The sequence below is a fragment of the Hibiscus syriacus genome, unplaced genomic scaffold (assembly GCF_006381635.1).
Source record: "Hibiscus syriacus cultivar Baekdansim isolate YM2019G1 unplaced genomic scaffold, ASM638163v2 tig00007895_pilon, whole genome shotgun sequence".
Lineage (NCBI taxonomy): Eukaryota > Viridiplantae > Streptophyta > Magnoliopsida > Malvales > Malvaceae > Hibiscus > Hibiscus syriacus.
In genome coordinates, this window is record NW_024062147.1 from 422,486 (window position 1) to 443,409 (window position 20,924).

At 34.4% G+C, this 20,924-nt stretch overlaps 3 protein-coding genes and 1 pseudogene across 4 annotated transcripts; 2 read left to right on the top strand and 2 right to left on the bottom strand.

The window, feature by feature from the left end:
• Nucleotides 1-5,035: 5,035 nt before the first annotated feature.
• Nucleotides 5,036-5,717, bottom strand: LOC120201701 (photosystem I reaction center subunit psaK, chloroplastic-like). The gene is made up of 3 exons (XM_039202267.1): nucleotides 5,599-5,717; nucleotides 5,447-5,527; nucleotides 5,036-5,360 (listed from the first exon to the last, which is right to left on the bottom strand). The coding sequence occupies exons 1-3, from the start codon at nucleotides 5,677-5,679 to the stop codon at nucleotides 5,133-5,135; spliced, it is 390 nt and encodes a 129-aa protein (XP_039058198.1). The 5' UTR covers nucleotides 5,680-5,717; the 3' UTR covers nucleotides 5,036-5,132.
• A 2,783-nt stretch (nucleotides 5,718-8,500) lies between these two features.
• On the top strand, nucleotides 8,501-12,486 carry LOC120201612 (annotated as a pseudogene).
• Nucleotides 10,940-16,436, bottom strand: LOC120201700 (zinc transporter 1-like). Of its 2 annotated transcripts, XM_039202266.1 has the most exons (4): nucleotides 15,743-16,436; nucleotides 14,494-14,643; nucleotides 13,533-13,853; nucleotides 10,940-10,950 (listed from the first exon to the last, which is right to left on the bottom strand). In XM_039202266.1, exons 1-3 carry the CDS (start codon nucleotides 16,364-16,366, stop codon nucleotides 13,548-13,550), a joined length of 1,080 nt encoding a protein of 359 aa, XP_039058197.1. In that variant the 5' UTR covers nucleotides 16,367-16,436; the 3' UTR covers nucleotides 10,940-10,950; nucleotides 13,533-13,547. The 2 variants fall into 2 exon arrangements, with proteins under 2 accessions (XP_039058197.1, XP_039058196.1); XM_039202265.1 differs by lacking the exon at nucleotides 10,940-10,950 and having other exon boundaries at nucleotides 13,450-13,853.
• A 953-nt stretch (nucleotides 16,437-17,389) lies between these two features.
• On the top strand, nucleotides 17,390-20,072 carry LOC120201613 (carbohydrate-binding X8 domain-containing protein-like). The gene is made up of 4 exons (XM_039202193.1): nucleotides 17,390-17,511; nucleotides 19,483-19,562; nucleotides 19,635-19,665; nucleotides 19,832-20,072. The coding sequence occupies exons 1-4, from the start codon at nucleotides 17,390-17,392 to the stop codon at nucleotides 20,070-20,072; spliced, it is 474 nt and encodes a 157-aa protein (XP_039058124.1).
• Nucleotides 20,073-20,924: the final 852 nt, after the last annotated feature.

Consider the following 20,924-nt stretch of genomic DNA (forward strand, 5'->3'; position numbering starts at 1 on the left):
ACCTAGATGTGTCTTGTCGTATTTAGTAGAGGTTGGATTTAGTAATGGGAAATCGTTTCTGCTTCCCGAGGATGCACGAGGGCATACCTTTCCGCGACGTCGACAGAGACGTTCACTGACACAGCACCATTGTCCCCCGACTCGTTAACGAAGAGCAGGTGCTTCCGGTTCATCCTCAGCTGCACCAGCAGGACCTTCACAGCAGCCACTGTATCCAACGACTTACATATCGCAGCCATGTATGATGCCGCCGCCGTCTTTCCATTACCAGATGTCGCCGCCTTCACCTGGTTTTATGACCCCGCCGCTGCCACTGTCACAAATGATCCCTCCTGGAGGCTATTATGGGTCTATGTTTGTATATCTGACTTGGGGTTCATATACATGATATTTGGCGGGTTCAGCCTCATCACCCATGGCCGCAGCACAAACACCTCCTGTACAGTTTTCACACTCAGCGATGTCTGGGTTTTATGAGTTTTCACAGGCCGGTGGGATAGTCAGTCATACACCTCCAGGGTCCTTATTTTATGGAGGTGCTTCATCGTCATCAGCTCCTCATCAACCTAATGTACCTACTCAGGACGACGACGACGACGATGATTGTGATGATGATGACAACGAGGAGTCACAACCAGTGATACAAAGAAATCCTCCTTGAGACCGACATCCACCGCCCTGCGGAACACATTCGCGTCGCGGGCATCAATAGATTTTGTTTTTATTATATTTGTATTTAGTTTATTGGACTTTTTAATTGTAATTTTTTATTATTTCTCATTTAATACTTACTTTATTTTGTTAAATTTGTTGGACTTTTTTAATGTATTTCAGTTAATTTTATTTATTATCATTTAATATCAGTTATTGTAATTTGGTTATCATTTACCATTTAATACTTATTATAAGTTTGTTGTATTTAAAATTATTTTGAAATACCAAATTGTTATTAGTTTGATAAAATTGTAATTATCTGAAATGACACAGATGTTTTCCCTTCGTGATAACATGTGCACATAAATTTCGGAGGAAAAAAGCCAAATAATATGTATCTTCTCCTTCGACAAGAGCAAAAGCAACTGGAAGAATGTTGCGATTGCCATATTGGACAACTGTCAATAATAAAACTTACTTTTATTTTACATACAAGAAAGTCATGTCGATCTAGACCGCAGGCTTGCAGTATTTGACAACATTAACGCACTATGGGTAACTCTAAAAAACTCGGTAGAATTAGCATCGATCGCGAAGAACTCGATCATTATGGTATTCATAGGAGGTTTTGAAGTCCACAATTGTCCCATGATTCAACGTCCGCACCAACCTAAACCAACCTAGAAGTTCGTTGTAAGATGCATCTCATTCGCCATGAAGTTTGACAATGTCATTTAATTTTACCAACCAAGCTTTTTTATAGGAGATAGTGTACTCATATTGCGATTGTATAGCTAAAATCAACACTGCAACAGCTATATGAGAGCTTGTTTTTACCATAGGCATGATGGTTTGGCATATCATTTCAGAGTCCAAGTTGGGATGATATTGGTTGACCCCTCCAGCACAACATGTGTGAAGACCGTTGTATACTGTTAGTTCCCATATGTTGTTTTTCCTCTTTATTTTTGATACGCGAACCATCCAATTGCATCCGTTTTCGTGTCGGGCACAGTTGCATACATATTTTTCGGTCGTGGATTGGTTGACTCTGGACTGAACAAAATTACGGATATTGTATTTTTATAGCCATCACCGCTTCTTCTTTGCTTGAAAACTCCATGCCTAAAGATAACTTACCATTATTTATTGATGAGTAATATCCATAGTCACTGAGATGAGGCATATCCGCAAATTCTGACCCGTACATTGCACTATAATCAGCTTCATACATGTATGCAGGAGGGTCAATTTGTGCCACATTTCCTGGAACTTCATCATCATCGGAGTTGAATTGCGGTGATTCTGAGTGAATGAATAGTCCAGTCTCAGCATCATCCGCACCAGGCTCACGAAGAGGTTATTCTGGTGGAGATGATGGTTCCTCCATGCGCTCCACATTTAAGTCAAAGAACCTACTACTTGCACGTCTTCCCTTGAACTAGAAGGCATATCGACATTGAGATCGAAAAAGCTCGCAATCGAATGCCTCCCCCTGGAGCTTGAAGCCATCGTGTCAAATGGAAATTGCACAGATGGTGTCAAATGGAAATTACACAGATGGTTGCGTCGATGACATCTCCATATGGTCAAAGAAATTTGCAGATGAATGTCTTCCCCTTGAACTAGACGCGGTGTTGCCATACGGATTGTTCGTGGACCCACCTCGGTATATATCGTAAGGAGTTGCGGATGAATGTCTCCCCATTATGGCATTAAAATCATTACACATTACTGTAGTCGGGCTGTCAACTTGATCAACTTGTTCAGCCAGCCCATAGTGGGAGCTTAATGATTAACCCCGAACAACACACACTTAAACAATATGTGCATACATCTCAATATCGGCATCTGAATAATTACTTTGAGCTTCAACCATCATTTCAACATCATCATTGTTCGAAAGTTCGAACGCTGTATAAGTTAATGGCAACAATGATGTTGGAAATCTGTACTGCAACGACGACATTCTTCTACTACTTCCAACATGAATCTTACTCGAAATCTTCGTTATCATGTCCTCAATAGTTATTTTTTCTTGAATGATATTTTAACACGCTCATTTGATACGAAAACAACTCTGGTTTCATGTTCTCGAATTTCACCATCATAATAAACAATAGCTGAAAGTCGTGCCATTCTTTGAGTTTAAAAGTGCGACAATATTATATCTGGAAAAAAAATAACTGAAACAAACCTGATTAGATAAATAATAAATGAACGAAAATATAACACAATAAAATTTTTACACATCAACGTAAATAATTTAAATAATATAATTTTATACTATTACCTGCACCGAAAATCTATTTCGACGTATGCTCCCGCTTTCCAATTTTACAAACACAAAAATTAATTGAAAATAATTAGTATAATATTTTTTCAAATAATCATAATAAACAATAAGTATAATAAAAAAATTATAATAAAATTACCTTATAACGAAAAATCGCACGAACTTCTAAATTAAATATGAGAAAACTGTCAGAATTATTGACTCGTTGACGGAATTGTTGTATTAATTTATAAGTTGAGAGGAGAGATGTGAGAAACTTAACCGGGGGAGAAGAGTATTTATAGCCGAGAAAAGTTGCTATAATTATACAAGACGCGGTACCTGCACTGTGCCTTATATAATTATATCAGTTAAAGGTATGGCGCGGCCCCTGCCCCACGCTATATATAATTATGTCAGAATTAAAGGTAAGGCGCGGCCCCTGCCCCACGCTATATATAATTATGTCAGAATTAAAGGTAAGGTGCGGCCCCTGCCCCGCGCTATACCCACGTGTATTCCATGTCAGCATTTAGCGCGGTGCAGGGGACGCGCCTTACCCTACGTGGCGCCAAATCAGCATATAGCGCGGTGCAGGGTGCGCGCTTTACTGCAAAGGGTGTTAGATCGAGAAATATAGTCTGGCCGATGTTAAATCGGTAAATATACCGATCACCGGTGATTTTTCGGGAAAAACGTCTTTTTTCCCCTTCATTTACGTCATTCCGTTTTAATTATATAATGAACTGTAAATAATTTTTCATATATATCGTTAATTGTATTAAAACTAAAAAATATTCAAATTATAATGAAGGTTTACAATAAAAATCATAAATTAAATAAATAATAAATACGTTTTCATAAATAAATAAAAATTAGTCACTTAAGATCATACGATGACTCTACAAGGAAAATGTTAAAAAACATAATCAAATAAATTCGAACAAAAGGTAAATACAAACATATCTGATTGTATCGATAAACGAACCACAAAAATGAAGAAACTATTGAAATACTACCGACAAACTGCAAATTAGAATCGAGCAACATGAAAATACTATCCACGAACACAAATCGAATTCTAAATTCAATCAAAGGGTCCAAAGCATGGAAGATCAACATGATAACAAATAAATATCATCTTAATCAGTCGTGGTAATGTCAAATACAATCCTAAAAAAAAAAAACAACGACCAAACAACTAAAAACGTGTCATAAAGATAAACATGCTATAAAGTCAAGAAGAATAAGTACTATAAAAGCAGAATTATTAAAAATAAAAAATTAAGATACATTATAATAACGCAAAGGAAAAATAATATTGATGGTCGGTAATTAACACCAAAGTTAGTATCGTCGTCAATCACAAAGATGAAAAAGAAAAAAGACTAAATGTGACTAAAGAAAAAGAGATAAAAATAATAATTTTTCATAATTAATTTAATGAATTGTATATATTTAATATTTTTATTGAGTTAAATTAATAAAAATATGTGATTATATTAATATTTGTAATATGAAACCAAACCATTCTAAGTTATTTTTAAAAAAATATTTTTAAACTTTTAGATTATTTACTAATGAAATACATCGAATAAAAAAATTTATAGTAATAATCTAATTGAAAATAATTTATTATTGTAATTATCCTTAAATATATAAGAGATATTTGTAATATTATGTCGAATCGATTTGTCACACTCAAATCAACCCAATCACATCCTTAAAAAATTCAACCCGATCTGATCCAAAACTGAATTTTAAAATAAAAATCAATCTGCTCGAATCAAATTGAAACCTGTTGGATCCGGGTGAAATGATAACCAAGGGTATGTGTGAATTATTACTTTTAAATTTGATGAAAAAAATATTTTTTAATCATTTTTATTGTTAAAATGTCAATCTAACTATTAATAAGTATTTGATATAGTGAGATGAATATTGAATTCCTTAAAATAAGGAATTTCAATCTGTCGTATATTTGATTCACATTAATCAATTAATATTGGCTAAATAAAAAAATGACAAGCTATAAATTTGTAAATTAACCAATTATTTTAAGAAGCCACATGACCAGTTCTGGACCTCTGGTGAGGAATAACCAAATTGTGCAAAACTACAAACCATTTGTTATCGTGCGAATACATAGGAACGGCATAAGAAACATATCAACTGTTGAAAACAGATGCTTAAAATCTCGTTTCTACAGAGAACCGATGTTCTTGAGTCCAAGCACGACCCCAACGCCAATAATGTGACCAACTGTGCCACAAGCCAACGTGTCGGCAAGAGTAAAACCAGCCGGGTCGCCGGTCTGCAAGCCGGAGTCCCTTGCTTCGAGCTTCAGTCCAGCGGTGGCCTTCCGGTTTGCCGATGGAGCCAACCCGAATCTCCCCGCGAACAACATCAGTGTAGTACTCGTCACCATTATCTGTTCAATACACCAGATCCGTTTCAATCGGTAAGTAAACAAAAAAAAAGAGGGGGAAATTCTGGGAAAATGAATGAAATCCTGACCAGATTTGTTGGAGATCCAATGAAATCACAACGAGCACCTAAAGCACCATTTCCCTTGCGCCTCGCCGGTAGAACTGTTGCCTGCTTGTTTTCCCCCCACATGATTAGTAATTAGTAAAGATAATGAAAACATAAGTGAGGAATTCACTAACCAGGGTCCTGGCTGGAGTTACAGAGATTTGGGGTCTTAGCCCATTGAATTGGGGGAGTGTTGTCATCGAAGTTGCTGCCATTGGTGAAGCTCAGAGGGCGAATAATGGTAATCAGAAGCAGGTCATATTTATTTGTGAGGCTCAAATAGTCCATGGAAGTAGCCTACACTTCACTGGGGCCACATGAGCAATTTGTGGCTTTGGGAAGATATATTTCGATACGTTTGGATATTTGCTGGTGACTTGGCAGTGCTCTATTGGGCTATGCTTCATTTGGATAAGGAATCCAACTGATGAATAAATTTCGGTTTAATGCTATATAAGACACTCAAACTTTTCTAAGAAAACCAATGTGACCCCTGAATATTTTTTATACTTAATATGGCCATAAAATTGAGATTCTGAGAAAAAAAATAATTTGGCCCTTTGACCAATAAAATCAAATGTTGACTGTAATGGTACCAACGTGGCTGTTCACAACACTAATTTGATGGTTCCTAGTAGCTTATGACGTGGTAGATGCATTAATTAAATTGGATTTGTTGGTTGAGTTTGAGTCTCAAATTGATTTTTTTTTAAGTTCAAACACTTATTTAATTTTTAGTTTATTGGTATCTGAAAGCCTCAAATTTTTCAAATAAAAATAATAATGTGACCCTCTAAAGTTTTTTTTTACTTAATGTGGCCTTTAATTTGAGAAAAAAAATAATTTTATATTTTGACCAACGAAATCAAACGTTGTTTGTGACGGTGTTAATATGACAATTCATGACGTAACGTGATTGTCTATGGTGACTGATGACGGGGTCGGTTCTGACTATTTTTTTGGCTCGAGACGAAATTAAAAAATTGAGCCCTTAATTCAAAGAAATAAAAAAAATATGTAATATAAAATTTTAATTGGAGTTTTTTTTGGGAAGTGAAACTATTTATTAACGTTAATATAAAAATTCAACAATTATAATTGACAACTTAAAAAAATCATGAGTCTCATTATTTTATTTTTATAGTTTTTTAAGTTCTTATCAAAAATAAAAAATATTATACTAATATTTTTTTTTAAATTTGTGAGCTCTGTGCAGATGACTCTTTTTCCCTGACCCATGGATGGGCTTAACTGATGACATGATAAATAAGCTTAATCGGTTTCTTTGATTGAGTTTGATGGTCAAAATGACTCTTTGACTAACTAATTTTGCCTTCGAACTCAAAATATTAGTTTAGTATCATGTGATCAACAATAATAGACCGTCACATGTTAATATTATGAACTATCATGTCAGCACTGTCACAATCAATATTTAGTTCCATAGTCAAAGAGTCAAACTAATTTTTTCTCGACTTAAGACCTACGTGACATTAATTTAAAAAATTAAGAATCTCATATATCAATCAACCTAAAATTAATGTATAGACTAATAATTAATATATATTTTATTTATTTATCACTTTAATCAAACAAACAAAAAAGGTAAAATATGCCTACAGCCTTTTGCATGATTTATAATTTATCCATCAAATATAAAGTTATTTATTCATTATGTTAATTTATTCAAGTCTTAATCAGCTTAAACTATTCAGAAAATCTTAAAATGGCAGTCTCTCAACTAATATCGTCGCTTGCTCCTCCTTTTTTTTTTTTAATCTTTATCGAAAAGTGATAGTATTAATTTTGATATTAATTGCTGATCGTTGATATTTTTTGTGTTTCCTTTCTTTTATATGATATCTTTGATTTTTTTAGTTTCTAATAATTTTATTTTTATTGTATGATTTTTGCTATTTTTATGCCACATTTTTCCTCTGTTTTTTTGTTCATTTTTGGTCTTATATATCAATCGTTTGATCATTATTTTCGTGTAATTTTTGTATCTGACTTTTATTCGGGTTTTTTAGATAATTTTTTTAATATTTTCCTTGTATGGTTCTTATATGATTTTTAAGTGATTAGTTTATTGTGTCAATAATTATAAGGAAATATCTTAATTATGTGTTTATTTTACGTTTATAATTAAAAACATTCATTGTAATTTTGAATACATCAATAACTTATATTCGAATATATTTGTATATATATATAACTGGATTTATTTTGATTCAAAAACAACTACTTCTCTAGCGCCTCTGGCTTTGCTTCTTTCAGAGGAATATCCAGAGACCATATGTCAATTGGATTCTTGGCTTCAACAAATCAATTGGCATAACAAATGTTTTTCAAGTTGAATTATGGGAATTTTATATTAGTTTGCAGGTCGTATGATCGAATGGTTTTGAACTGCTCCAAGTTCAAAGTAACATCTTGGAGGCCGCAAACTATTAGATGACTCCAACGCAACAACGAGTCATTTCTCATTCATCCAAGCAATACACAAGCTTCTCCAACAAAGCTAGACAACCGAAATTGTATTGGTTCCAAGAGAAAACAACAAGCTAGCTGACAAATTGGTAAAGTTGATGAATCTTACAACTCCATAAGCAAGATTTTACGAGACTCCTTCTATGATTCTTCATGGATTGTTACTATGTGATCTGTTTAGTTTCATGACTTAAGCCTCTCCTCAATTCAAAAAAAAAAAAAAAAATACAACTACTATCTTAATTGTAAAGAAATAATATAAGTGAAAAATAAAACTCGAAAGGCAATACGATTGGGCTGGGCAACCCAAAATTGGTCCAATTAGAATAATGAATGAATATAATCAAAAGCAGATATATAACGGGCGAACTTGAAATAAGCTCCCGACGGGTTCTCTTACTCCAATATCCCGAGGGAAGATCATACACACAGGCACGCAGCAAATTAGATCGAGGTAACATCCTTCTCAGATATGTAAACACCGCTAGCTTAATTGTTAGTTTAGAGGATAACAAATCTATACGTGTCGAAATTTTTAAAATGGTGATGGCTGTATTCAGTCGTACTGTTGTTTCCTTTTTTTCGTCGAGTAGCCTAATTTTTATTTTTTGTAACATTATTCCATTTTCTTGGCTTCCAAACGCTGCGGATGGATTATTGATATTTGCATTTATATGCATGTTTCTGTGTAGATCTGAGGTGGCCGATCTATTTGCTGACTTGATCTTCTGATTCGTTTTTGTTTCTTCATTTTTTACACATTTATTATACATTTCGTTTTTGGATATTCCTGAATCCTTCCTCTTTACTTTATCTTGATTCCATTTCCAGATTCTAATTTTGTTTTTTTAATCCTTAATTGATTTCCGTTGCTACTAGTTTCTCTAATAAAGCATCAATTTCATATTGGCTGGGTAGTTTGTGCCGACATCCAAGATGGTATATACCTTTTTCTTTATTTTCATTCTCCTTTGTACGTTTTAGTTGAATTGTAGAACATGATAGATCCTCATTTAAGTTATTTTTATATCGTTTATTCATAAATTGAATTGCCTGACGATTTAGGAGTAATTGAGAATGAATACTGAACTTTCCATTGCAACTTCAAGCTTCATGTTCTATTTTCGGCAATGATACAATAGTTTCTTTTATTTTTGTGATTCAGGTTGTACTTGTTGCTTCTGTTTTAAGCAAGTCCGGTAAAGGTCAGTTCATTTTTCTTGTTATAGTCGATTTTCTCATGTCATTGTAATTGAATTGGTGACGTGCAAAATTTGGTTGTTTCACTGACATTCTTTTTGTCTCTCATTTCAGTGCTTGTCTCCAGGTAGTTTGTGGACATGACTCGCATGAGAATTGAGGGTCTTCTTGTAGCCTTTCCCAAGTTGGTGGGCACTGGAAAGCAGCACACTTATGTTGAGAGTGAGAACGAGCGATATGTTTATCAACCAATAGAAGCTCTTTATTTGCTTCTTGTAACCAACAAACAGAGCAATATCCTTGAAGATTTGGAGACCCTGCGACTGCTCTCCAAGCTGGTGTGGTTCAGCTGGTCTTTGATTTTTTTTTCTCTCTTTTTAAAATCTTTGAACATAATAAGTTACATAAAAGTAAGACATTTGGTTCTTTATTTCTTTGATCACCTTCAGAAGTTGCAAGTTGACTTTTATTATGTAGATGAATGAGCACCAGTGCAAATATAATCTCAGTTTCTTTTATCTGTGTATTTAGCTAGTACTCATTCCTTGTCACTTTTCTATCAAATGAAGTTTTGCTGTTACCTGAGGCATTTTCAATTTTTAGCCTTTGTAATAATATTTTCTGTCTCAACTGAATTGAACGAAGCACTTACTTTATTCCTTTTCTTCCCCTAGGTACCTGAATATTGTTACACTTTAGATGAGGATGGTATTTGCAAGACTGCTTTTGATGAAGTCATCTGTCTTGGGCACAAGGAAAACGTGACAGTTGCACAGGTTATGCAATATGCGAGATGGAGAGTCATGAAGAGAAATTGCACAAGCTGGTATTGCAGAGCAAGATTAATGAAACTAAGGATATCATGAAGCGTAAAGCTAGTGAGATTGATAAGTGCAAGGTATATATTTATTGCAATATTTTTGGCTCTTGTACTAATTGGCCTCTTTGTTATATACTCTATTGATTCATGTTGTGTGTGCTGCAAATTGATAAGAATAGAGGTGATAAAGGAGGGTTCATGTCTATGAGCTCTGGAAGAATTTAAACTAGCTTTAGTTATATGGGCATTTCTAGCAGTGGAAGTGGTTCTGGGTTGGGAGTAACTACTGATGTTGATTCCTTTTCTACTAAGTCTAAAGGTTTGTCACATGAGGATTCCACCACATGTATTGGATATGACTTGTTTGCATGTATTTAATGGATTGAATGTGTCAGTGTCATTCCATAAGAAATTCAAGATTTTTCTCTCTCCTAGGTATGTTTGATGTCAAACAAACATTTTCTGACCTTATGCTCATATTGCCAGGCTGCCAACCTTCATCTGCAACTGCTCCTCCTAAAGGTCTTGGCATGCAGCTTGGTAAATCACGAAAAAAAAACCAGTTCTTGGAATCCCTGAAAGCAGAAGGTGGACTGGTTGTTGAAGATGTGCAGCCAAGGGCAGGGCAGTCCAGAGTGGTTGCACCTGCACCTACTGATCCCATCACTTTGACTGCTGAGGAGAAACTCAATGTCACTCTGAAAAGAGATGGTAGAATAAGTGATGGGACCAAAAATGTGTGATAGGTAGTTTCCCATTTGGCACCAAAAATAAGTTTGTTTTCCATATTGAAGAATGTGTGAAGAGACAAGAATGCTGGTTTCTCAAATCTACTATTTTCCACACTTTTTAAGGCCAATATCATTTTTGGGGTCGTGAGATGTGATCTAAATTATTTTTGTCAATCAGGGTAGATACCACTTCTATTTTCTTCCTTCTTTTTTTATCTCTCAATTGGCTAATGCATCTCAAATCCCTGGGTACATTTGCTTTAATCCATGTTGGCCTTAATTGCCATCGAAATACATCCTATTAACTCTATCACGTTACAATAAACATGTCCTCAAAGTGCAACATGTATTTCTTCTAAAGTCTTTATTGTGTTGAGTTAACCATTTTTATTGCATGCTTTGTCTTCAAATTCTGTCACAATACCATTTTCAGGTTGAAACTGGGGGTAACCCTGGCATTCTTTTCAAGATGCATCCTAACATGAGCAAGGAGTTGTTTGTCAATGAGAACATTCTAGGATTGAAGGACCCTAATAGGCCTTTCCCCACTGGTCCAGCTGGGGATGCAGCTGGTGTCGGCCTTTTGAAGTGGAGAATGCAAAGTGCAGACGAGTCAATGGTGCCATTGACCAGTGGGTCTTGAATCTAATGCTGCTTCTTATTCTTAGTAATATGATTTGCTATTGTATGCTTTGATGGTTAATGAGTTTTCTTTTTGGTTTGTTGCAGTCAACTGTTGGCCTTCGGTTTCTGGAAATGAAACTTATGTCAGCATTATATTTGACCTGCGAAATGTTGTGATATCTGTACCTCTCCCAGCTCTTCGGGAGGCGCCAAATGTCAATCAGATTGATGGTGAATGGAGGTAAATTGAGATCATTTGGTAATTCCAAGGAAGCACAAATTTTAGCCGCATGAGATTAATAAATCGAATTCAACTCAAGTCAGCCAAACCTTAATCCAGAACTCTTTGGGTGCCTATCTTTATAAGATGTTACTAACTTTGGGCGTTAGTGAAAGTACCATAATGTTGTGTTTCATAAAATGTCAAAAGTTGGAATTAGTTTTTATCTGCACTATCATCTTCATTTTCCTGTTTATCTTGCAGGTATGACTCCAGAAATTCTGTCTTGGAATGGTCCATAGTTCTCATTGATAACTCCAACTGCAGGTTGCTACATTTGTAACACTTCCAAGCCTCTTATTGTGTTTAGATGTTTTTAAGATGCTATTGATTTATACGTATTTTCTTGCTTCTGACATTGGCAGTGGATCGATGGAGTTTGTTGTGCCGCCAGCAGATTCATCTGTCTTCTTCCCCATTTCTGTCCGTTTCTCGGCAACGATGACCTGAATGTTTGATATGCAAATTTACTCATTTATTTGTTTGTTTGTTTTAATTTTGGATAGTTGCGGATGTTTCCATTCTCTCGGTTCAAAATCAGGCACCTTTTTAAGTGCAGAAAAGAAAAAAGTTGTTCCTTCACGTTATCAAATAAATGGCACAGATTTCACTTATTTGAGAGAATTATTGGTATAGATTGCGAACATCATTCCCCTGAAAGGTGGTGGAGCTCCCCCCAAATTCTCCCAGAGAGCGAATTTGATTACGGAGAATTATGAAGTTGTGTGAACGATAAATACTTGAAACAGTAATAAGAGGCGGTGAGTTCCTACTGCAGTTTTACGGTGAGTTCACTTCTATCTATGATTCAAACAACAGCTGCACCTTTCCTTTTGCATCTTTATAGTATTATGGACTAGCAAATCTGTTGCTCCAAATCTATGTGATGTTATGCTCATTTACACGGTGTTATATCATATAATTGAAGCTTTGCAGTGAAAGGCAATCGTGTCTTTCTACTGGTAACCCTGCTATCATTTTTTAACAATTTATAATATTTTTTTTCATCGAGAAAAACTTGAAGCATTGGCAAAATAGATCCGTTAGCAGCCCCTGATTTCTCTTAAAAGTGTCCTAATGAAATTTTTTAAAGTTTTCAAGGGGTTAAATTAAAATTTTCAAAACTTTTTAGAGGACTTGAAGAAAATTCCTCAACATCCCTCAGGCTCCCATTACCACCTGCCCCTGTTTAGTTAGGAAGAGCCACCCAATTAAAAGTACCTGCTTTCATATCAAGCATTGCATTGATTCATAACTGATACACTAATCCGTACAAAACCTTTAATTCTAAGGTACAAATTAAAAGAGAATACACCATTGCACTGTACTCCCCCGGAGTCCCACTACGGGTGGCACCGTTCTCACATTGACTACCACTATATAGTCAAATCATGGATCCGGGATTTTCAACACCACCACTTTGTACTTTACATTATATATTATATTCACGCATTATGTAAAAACTAGTCCCAACGTTTATATGAATGATTACTTTAATTCATATTTTTTATTATTATTTTAGTTTCTAATGCTTCAATTTTTTTTATCAAAATGACTTTTAATTTATAAAAAGCGTTAGTTGACTAATGATCAACATATATTGTTAATGTGATAGTTCTTTGTGTGTAATTATTAATGTAATACATATCATGTCATCACTTTGGATAAAATGATATATATTATGTTATCATTTTGGATGGTATGACATGTGACACGTCAATAACATACGTTGATCGTTAATTAACTAGCAATTTTCATATAATAGGATTTATTTTTGGTTAATTAACTAGCAATTTTCATATAATAGGATTTATTTTGACCAAAAAATAAAATATCATGATTAAAATATTCTAAAAATATATATTAAAATGACCTTTCAAACAAACGTTGGGGTTATGTTGACATTTATCTATTATATAGTACAAAAACAGGAAAAGCTCAGGACCATTTAGCCAAGAGTGACATGGAAGCTACCCCAAGGATGAGTGAAAGATTAGACCCAACCTGCAATTTAATATTGCTTTGCATTATGGGGTTCATGAAATCAACCCCGAGCAGATCCACAAGAGACATGTAAATCAAGATCCCAGCCGAAAGGGAGTTGAAGATTCCTTCCACCACTAGTGCTTTGGGGCTGTTCTCGTCGTATACTTTTGATACACCCATGCCTATAGCTATGCCCATTGGTGTTGTCAGGGAGAACAGCACTAGCATCATTGCAGTGGCTCTGTTCTTGAATTTTGCCTGCTCTCAGAATGTTTGATTGAACCATGATCAATCATAATATGCAATAAAGATGGTGATTATTTTGACATAAATTAATGTTCTTGCACTGTTAACGTACTGTACTGGATAGCTAGGCCTAGGGAGAACAGTTTTCTTTTCCTTTTTCTCTAGTTTATTATTGTTATTTGACTGAAATTAATATTCCCCTACTATTATTGTATCATATGATAGTTAGACCCCATTTAATTATATATTTAAAAAGTACTTTTTGTATCATAATTAATTATTAAACATATAATTTTAAACAATAAAAAGTAAATTTAAAAAACATTTTTAAATCCAATGTAAAAATCAAAAAACCCAATTGAAAATTAATTTTGAAGATAAAACTCTATAATTTCAACTTTTATTTGTCATCTTATGGTGTGTTTATTTTATAATTCATAATTTTTTTTATCGAAATGTTATTATATGATTAATAAATTATTTATGAATTTAAAATTTTTGAATTATATCATTGTAATCCTTTTCAGATTAAATGAATTCATTTAATGATAGAGGGACTTGTTGCGTAGTTTGACCATTAAAATACTGTCTCTTTAAATAGGGCAGAGTAGTAAGGAAAAGAGTAAAAGATTGAGAAGAGAGAAGACCTGACCTGAGAGATGCAACCACCAAGACCCATGCCTTCAAAGAATTGATGGAAGGTCAATGCTGCAACAAGAGGCCTGATTGTTTTGGCACTTTGGGATGCACCCAATGCTATCCCAATTATTACCGAATGAACCACTATCCCCATCTCCAACACCTATTCATTCCCATCTTTTTAATCTTCATACTAATAATAATAATAATAATAATAATAGAATTGGATGTTTGTAGACGGAATTAAAATATAATACTGAGAATGGTCGAATTACGTATTTAAATTGCAATTAGATTAAGAAAATCGGGGCACATAATCCATTCCTCTTTAGTTCTTTCCCTACTACTAGTAATTAAGGGAGTTCATTAAAAAAATTAGAGAAAATAGATGTTGGAAAAATAATTCAGAGATTTGGAGTGGCATGGGATTAATTAGGGAAATAATATTGTTTTTATATTACAAATAAAGTTGTCCACAGTTAAAATCTAATTTGGTAAATTTATCAACAGTTTTCGATGATTTTGCTTTGATTTTTTTGTCATTTTAGGATTAAATTTTAAAAAATTAAAAGTACATAGATGAAATGAAAATTTATAAAAAAAAATTGATTATAGTAAAATAAAGGATAAATTGCAGTTTAGTCATCAATCTATTCTTGCGATTCCATTTTGGTCATTAAACTATTTTTTTTCAAAACCATTCTTAACATTACATTTTGGTTCCGTTTTGGTCACTCGCCGTTAAGAAATTAACAACAATGTTGTCGTGTCATCATTAAAAAAATTATCACGTCAATAGTTATGTTTATTTTTTAACAATAGGTGATTAAAACATAACCAAAACGTAACGTTAAGTATGGTTTTGAAAAAAATGTTAGTTGAGTGACCAAAACAAAATCGTGAAGACAGGTGGGTGATTAAGTACATAGTTTACCCTGAAATAAAATATTGAATTTAAAGAAGGTGCCAAAATTTAATCTACTTTCATTTTTTAACAACATAATTTCAAAATGCAAAAGAAAAGAAATGAGTAAATCGTCGGTAATTTTCTCAAAAGCGTGCTCATCAGTAAATTATTTTACTAATAATTATAAAATTCATATTATTTGCTTAAATAATTTCTTATAATCCTTGTTTTCACAATTTCTTATCATCTATTTGTAAAACAGAGACAAGGTAGTGTTTTTTTTCTTTGTTCATATATAACCTAAGCCAGTAAGCTAAGCATAGAAGTTGAATGCATTTATAAATAGGATATTTACCTGTGAAATAATACGTTGTCGAATAAGATGATGATGAGGAGAAGATTCAGAACCCTGTGGTACCACAGCAGATCCATGAGCATGTCCATGAGTGGCATGCGTATGAACATGAACATGTCCCTCATGGTCCCCCGTCATCTCCTCGTCCCCATTCACCGGCAAAGCCTTGTTGAAATGCGACTTCTTGTATAAACTCGTCGCGAACGTGTCGATCATCATCGTGGCTATGGCCGAAACCATGGCGAGAAACCCGGAGAAAGGGAAAACACCCCAAGGCTTTTCGCTGAGGCAAGGGCTGGACAAGGACTCGTATCCGTCGGGGAGTATATGGACGAAGGCGGTGGCGAGAATCACACCGGCAGCGAATGCTTTGATCAGGAAGAAGACGTTGTTTTCCGGTCGAAACGTCGGGATCTTCTTGGCGAGAATCGGGAGCGAAACGCCGAGGGCACCGGCCATCAAGATCGATGCGATGGCGACGAGTTTGTATTTCAAAGCCTTGGTTCTGTTGCTGGCATCGTGACGAGGAAGCAGCTCGTCGTCACAGGTACAGTCTGCAGAAACCATGGAAGGAAGATAAAGAAGGCAAAGAAAGAGAGAACAGAGCAAAGTGTGCTTCTTCATTCGTAAATTTTAGAGAAATTAAGAAAGAGATGGTAAGTTGGTGTTGTAGGGTGCGACCTGAAGTTGAATTTATAAGGGTTGGTCCGAGAGATACGTATAATTCGAGTCGGAAAAATGATTGAGATTAATAATAAAAGTACTAGGAACATGAATAAATAATTAATTATATGCAGACATGAACTAAAAGGTGGATAGGAATAAATAGGTAAAATTTTCGAGATAATGTTTTAGAAAAAATTAATTCACGAGATAAAGCACTCTCAAGATTAATTGTTCAAATAAAGTGAAATCCACAGTGTTGGTCGTAGGTCGCTATGCCTTTCGGGCGACCTACTAGTCTTCCCGACGAGCTAAAAGAGATTGCATATGCCATGCACGTCCCAACACGCTGGGCATCCGAGGCCATCCGACTGAGGCCATCCGACCGAGGCCATCCGAGAGCATCCGAGGTCATCCGACCGAGGCCATCCGAACGAACTATGCGAGGGCAACCGAGCGAGCTATGCGAGGGAATCCGAGGGAAGCCGAGCGAGGGTAGGTCGCCCGGAGTGCATGGCGACCTACAAGGTCGCCCGGAGGACATGGCGACCTATGTGTTGGGACGTGCGTGTGCCATGCAACACGTTTATTCTCTCTGTTTGAACAAGGGTAGGTCGCCTGGAGTGCATGGCAACCTACAAGGTCGCCCGGAGTGCATGGCGACCTACGGCCAACACTGTAGATTTCACCATATTTGAACAATTAATCTTGGGAGTGCATTAGCTCGTGAATTAATTTCTTTCAGAATATTATCTCGAAAGTTTTGCCGGAATAAAACGTCTTCTAATTTTTTTAAATTTTTATATATTTTATATTATTTTTATAAATGAACTATTCTTATCTCTTATAATTCTTACGAGAAACTCTTATAAATTTATCATTTCTCATAAATTCATGTATCGGTCTACGATTATATATGTTATGAACTTATTATTATATTTAAAATGGAGTATAAGTATAATTTTATATATAGAATGAGAAAGAATGCTCAAATTGTGCACCCAATTGGGTACCAGGAAAGAAACAAATTGTAAAGATGCTGGAAATGGCGACATGCAACTCCATGCAGGGAGCATGAGAGAGTGTTTGGTGGTGACAAGTGTATGGTAAGTGTACTGAATGACGACATTATGAGAAATCCGAATCATTTAATTAATTAAAATTAAATAGATCAAATGCCTTTAATTATTAAATTCTATTGTCTTTATGCTCTTTTTAGACGGCTGATCACTCATCAATCACATCACCCACTCACTCACTAGGATTTTCTTTGTTTTTTTTTTCGATCGGGACACACTAGGATTTTCAATATTATGGTTTTGGATTGTTTTTTTGTGTGTGGATAAAGTGCTTTTTTAGTCTTTATTATTTTTTCACATTTATCTTAAATTTGGTACGTCTTTTTTCCACTTTTATTTCTTGGGTAAACTATCAATTTAGTCACTCATCTATCACTTCGATTTTGTTTTGGTCAACTTTTTAAAAATCATACTTAAAATTACGTTTTGATTTTATTTTGGTAGGTTGTTGTTAAAGAATAAACAAAACTTTTAACGTGGTAATTGATTTTCATTTTTTAATGATGATGATCACATTTAATTTTTTAATAAAAGGTATCAAAATAGAACTAAAATATAACTCCAGGCATGATATTGAAAAATAATAATTATTAAGTAACTAAAATAGAACCAAAGTGATAGTTCAGTGATTAAATTCGTAATTTATGTTATTTCTTTCTATAATATGCCATTCTAAGCTTAGGCTGTTGGTAGTTTGGTACCAAATTTGTCTGGCCCGAAAACCAACCCCCCCTAAAACTCTACCAAGCCCAACTCCTACGGGCCTAAAACGGAAACTCTCATTCAATCTCAACTCAATTAATATATTTTTAAACCCGAAGGATCCATTCAACAATCAATTAATCCTCTTCTACTTAACATCTCCTCTGAAAGCTAGGAAGGGAGAAGTTCTACCGTGTGGTAGCTTTTATATACGGTTAAGAAAATGATTTATTAGTTTTGTTATTATTTTTTTAATAAAATCGATAAAAAAATTATTTAAAAAACTATTATTTCTATCTAAAACATTAATGTTTTTTAACATTTCCGGTAAAGTTCCCAATAATAACAAAACCGATAGAAAAAATAACAAAACCGGTAGCGCTTTATCGGATATGTTAACAAAACCGGTAAAGCTCCCAGTTATAACAAAACCGGTAGAAATAATAATGTTTCCAGTAATTTTTTACCGGTTTTGTTAAAAAAAATAACAAAACCGGTAACGCCTTTCCTTAACCGTATTTTAAGACTGTCGCACGTGAGATTTTTCCTAGGGGGATGGACACCCCACGGGACGAGGCGGTATTTTAACCGTTTTGATGTTGCCTTGAAAATATATTGTTTATATTTAATCTTGTGTCTCGATAAATACTAGTTTTTTTTCTTATCTCGAACTTGTTCTAATTTTTAGATTAAAAGTCTGATTTTGATATGATTCGACCCGACTCAAATATATTAATATTTTAAAATAATTAAAATGATATATTTTATAATTATATATTTTAAATGATTATAATAATATATATTTTACTACATTTTTTGAAAACAAAAGGGGAAAAAACCGAAACCTAAGCTACATCAGTATTAGATAGCATGTCTTGGATAGCAGCTGAGAGTATCCATAGTTGCCCAAAGGGAGGAACCAAGCTAATTTATACTGGGTATGGTCTGGTCTAGGAGTGTAAACGAGCCGAGTCGAACTCGAGTATTGCTAAGATCGACTCGATTCGAAAACTCGCGAACTTAAAATTATCAAACTCGACTCGAACTCAAAATATAATATTAAAACTCGACTTGAACTCAAAAAAACTCGAACTCAAAAAAAAATTAAGAGCTCAATTGAAACTCAATTGAAACTCGATTCAAGCTCGATTCAAGCTCGAATTGCCCCTAGCGTAAATATGTTTTAAACTTGTGTATCCCTCTCCTTTTATAATAGACTCAAGATTTCTAGAGCTATTCACCAACCGATGTGGGATTTGGCCAGTTGAAATATCACTGCAACTACGTTGTCAATAGTTATTTCCAACGATACGGTCAAGCTCAAGGTAGCTGTGATTTTTCAGGCACTGTAGCTGTTAGCCCCAATCCTCCTCCAAGTAAGTCTCTCGAAGCACTTTCTTCCTTCCATTTTTTGGGTTTCCCTAACCTTTTTCATGTGTAATTTGCAGATGTTGCTTCAACTTGCAGCTTTCCCTCAAGGTATGTTTTCATGGAAGTTTTTCCCTCATGAACTATTCTCTCTGGTGTTTTCATACTTTCAATCTTTCTTTTGGGAAAAGCATCATTGTTTATGCAAATGAGCTGCCATGATGTTGAAATTTCTAAAGTTATTTGTCTTTTTTGACATTACTTTTTGGTTTTGCAGTAGCACAGGGGCAAACACAGGCACCACACCAACCGAGACAACCACCACCGGGTCAACCACCAATGGCTCAACCACAGGGATTCCAACCACCGTGTTTGGTGGTACGAGGATAACACTGGGTCCGACGGGGACCACAAGCATCAATGATCCAAGCAGTGCTATGGGTCTCTTCACTAACAACTTGTTTTGCACTTTTGTTGCTACGACAACCCTCTGGATTTTAGGGTCATCTTGGCTTTGAATTGAAGAAAAAAGGGGGGTTGAAAAGGGATTTTTGATGGGATTATGGTGTAATATTAACCATTGGTGTGTGCTTAATGATGGGAGCATCTATTAGTGACAATGACAAATCCCCCACCACTGCCATCTTCTTCATCTTCATCTTTTGTATATTTAAAGAGACTACTTTTTATATTTAATGAAAATTTGTTTAATAAATTATATAAATGCACTTTGTTTATTTCAAGCTTTAACAAGTAAATGTACGTTGCATGGCTTTAAATTATACATAACACCAAAAGTAAATGATCATTTAATTAACCTGAATTGTTTATTTAATGGTTCTATTAATTAACCAATTAAATAGAATGATTACAGATTTTTTAACACCCCTATATATATATATATCCCAACATCCCAACACTTCATCGTTCAATCAATTTCATTTAAAATTTCAAAAAAATTGGTAAAACTAGTAATTTTGTATTTAATTTATTATCAATGTAATTAATATATCATATTTTATTCGATATGATCACTTGATTGTTAAGTATCTAATGCCATTATTAAAATGTTGTGCTTTAAGCCTTTTTATTTTTTATTTTTTTTAAATTTTAATATTCTTCTTTCTATAATCGATATTATTTTTCAATGTTGTTCAAACTCTAAATCATAAATCCTAAACTCTAAATTATAAACCCTAAACTATAGACCCTAAACTCTAACCCTTAAACCTTAAACCTTAAACCCTAAACTCTATCACATAATTAGAAGGAATGAGATGACTTAGTGAAAGGAAAGAGAGTAACTTATTTTTCTTTTGCTTTATGAAGAACAAAAATCTAATAAGAAGTTTCAGTCTTTTTGTTTTTGC

Coding starts and splice junctions, on each gene's coding strand:
- LOC120201701 (XM_039202267.1), bottom strand. CDS start 5,679: ATGGCAGCAACTTCGATGACAACACTCCCCCAATTCAATGGGCTAAGA. Junction 5,528..5,598: donor TAACTCCAGCCAGGACCCTG/GTTAGTGAATTC, acceptor GAAAACAAGCAG/GCAACAGTTCTACCGGCGAG. Junction 5,361..5,446: donor TTGGATCTCCAACAAATCTG/GTCAGGATTTCA, acceptor TGTATTGAACAG/ATAATGGTGACGAGTACTAC.
- LOC120201700 (XM_039202266.1), bottom strand. CDS start 16,366: ATGAAGAAGCACACTTTGCTCTGTTCTCTCTTTCTTTGCCTTCTTTAT. Junction 14,644..15,742: donor GACAACGTATTATTTCACAG/GTAAATATCCTA, acceptor GGGAATGAATAG/GTGTTGGAGATGGGGATAGT. Junction 13,854..14,493: donor TTGGTGGTTGCATCTCTCAG/GTCAGGTCTTCT, acceptor TTCTGAGAGCAG/GCAAAATTCAAGAACAGAGC.
- LOC120201613 (XM_039202193.1), top strand. CDS start 17,390: ATGCTCAAATTGTGCACCCAATTGGGTACCAGGAAAGAAACAAATTGT. Junction 17,512..19,482: donor TTGGTGGTGACAAGTGTATG/GTAAGTGTACTG, acceptor CGTTGTCAATAG/TTATTTCCAACGATACGGTC. Junction 19,666..19,831: donor ACTTGCAGCTTTCCCTCAAG/GTATGTTTTCAT, acceptor TTGGTTTTGCAG/TAGCACAGGGGCAAACACAG.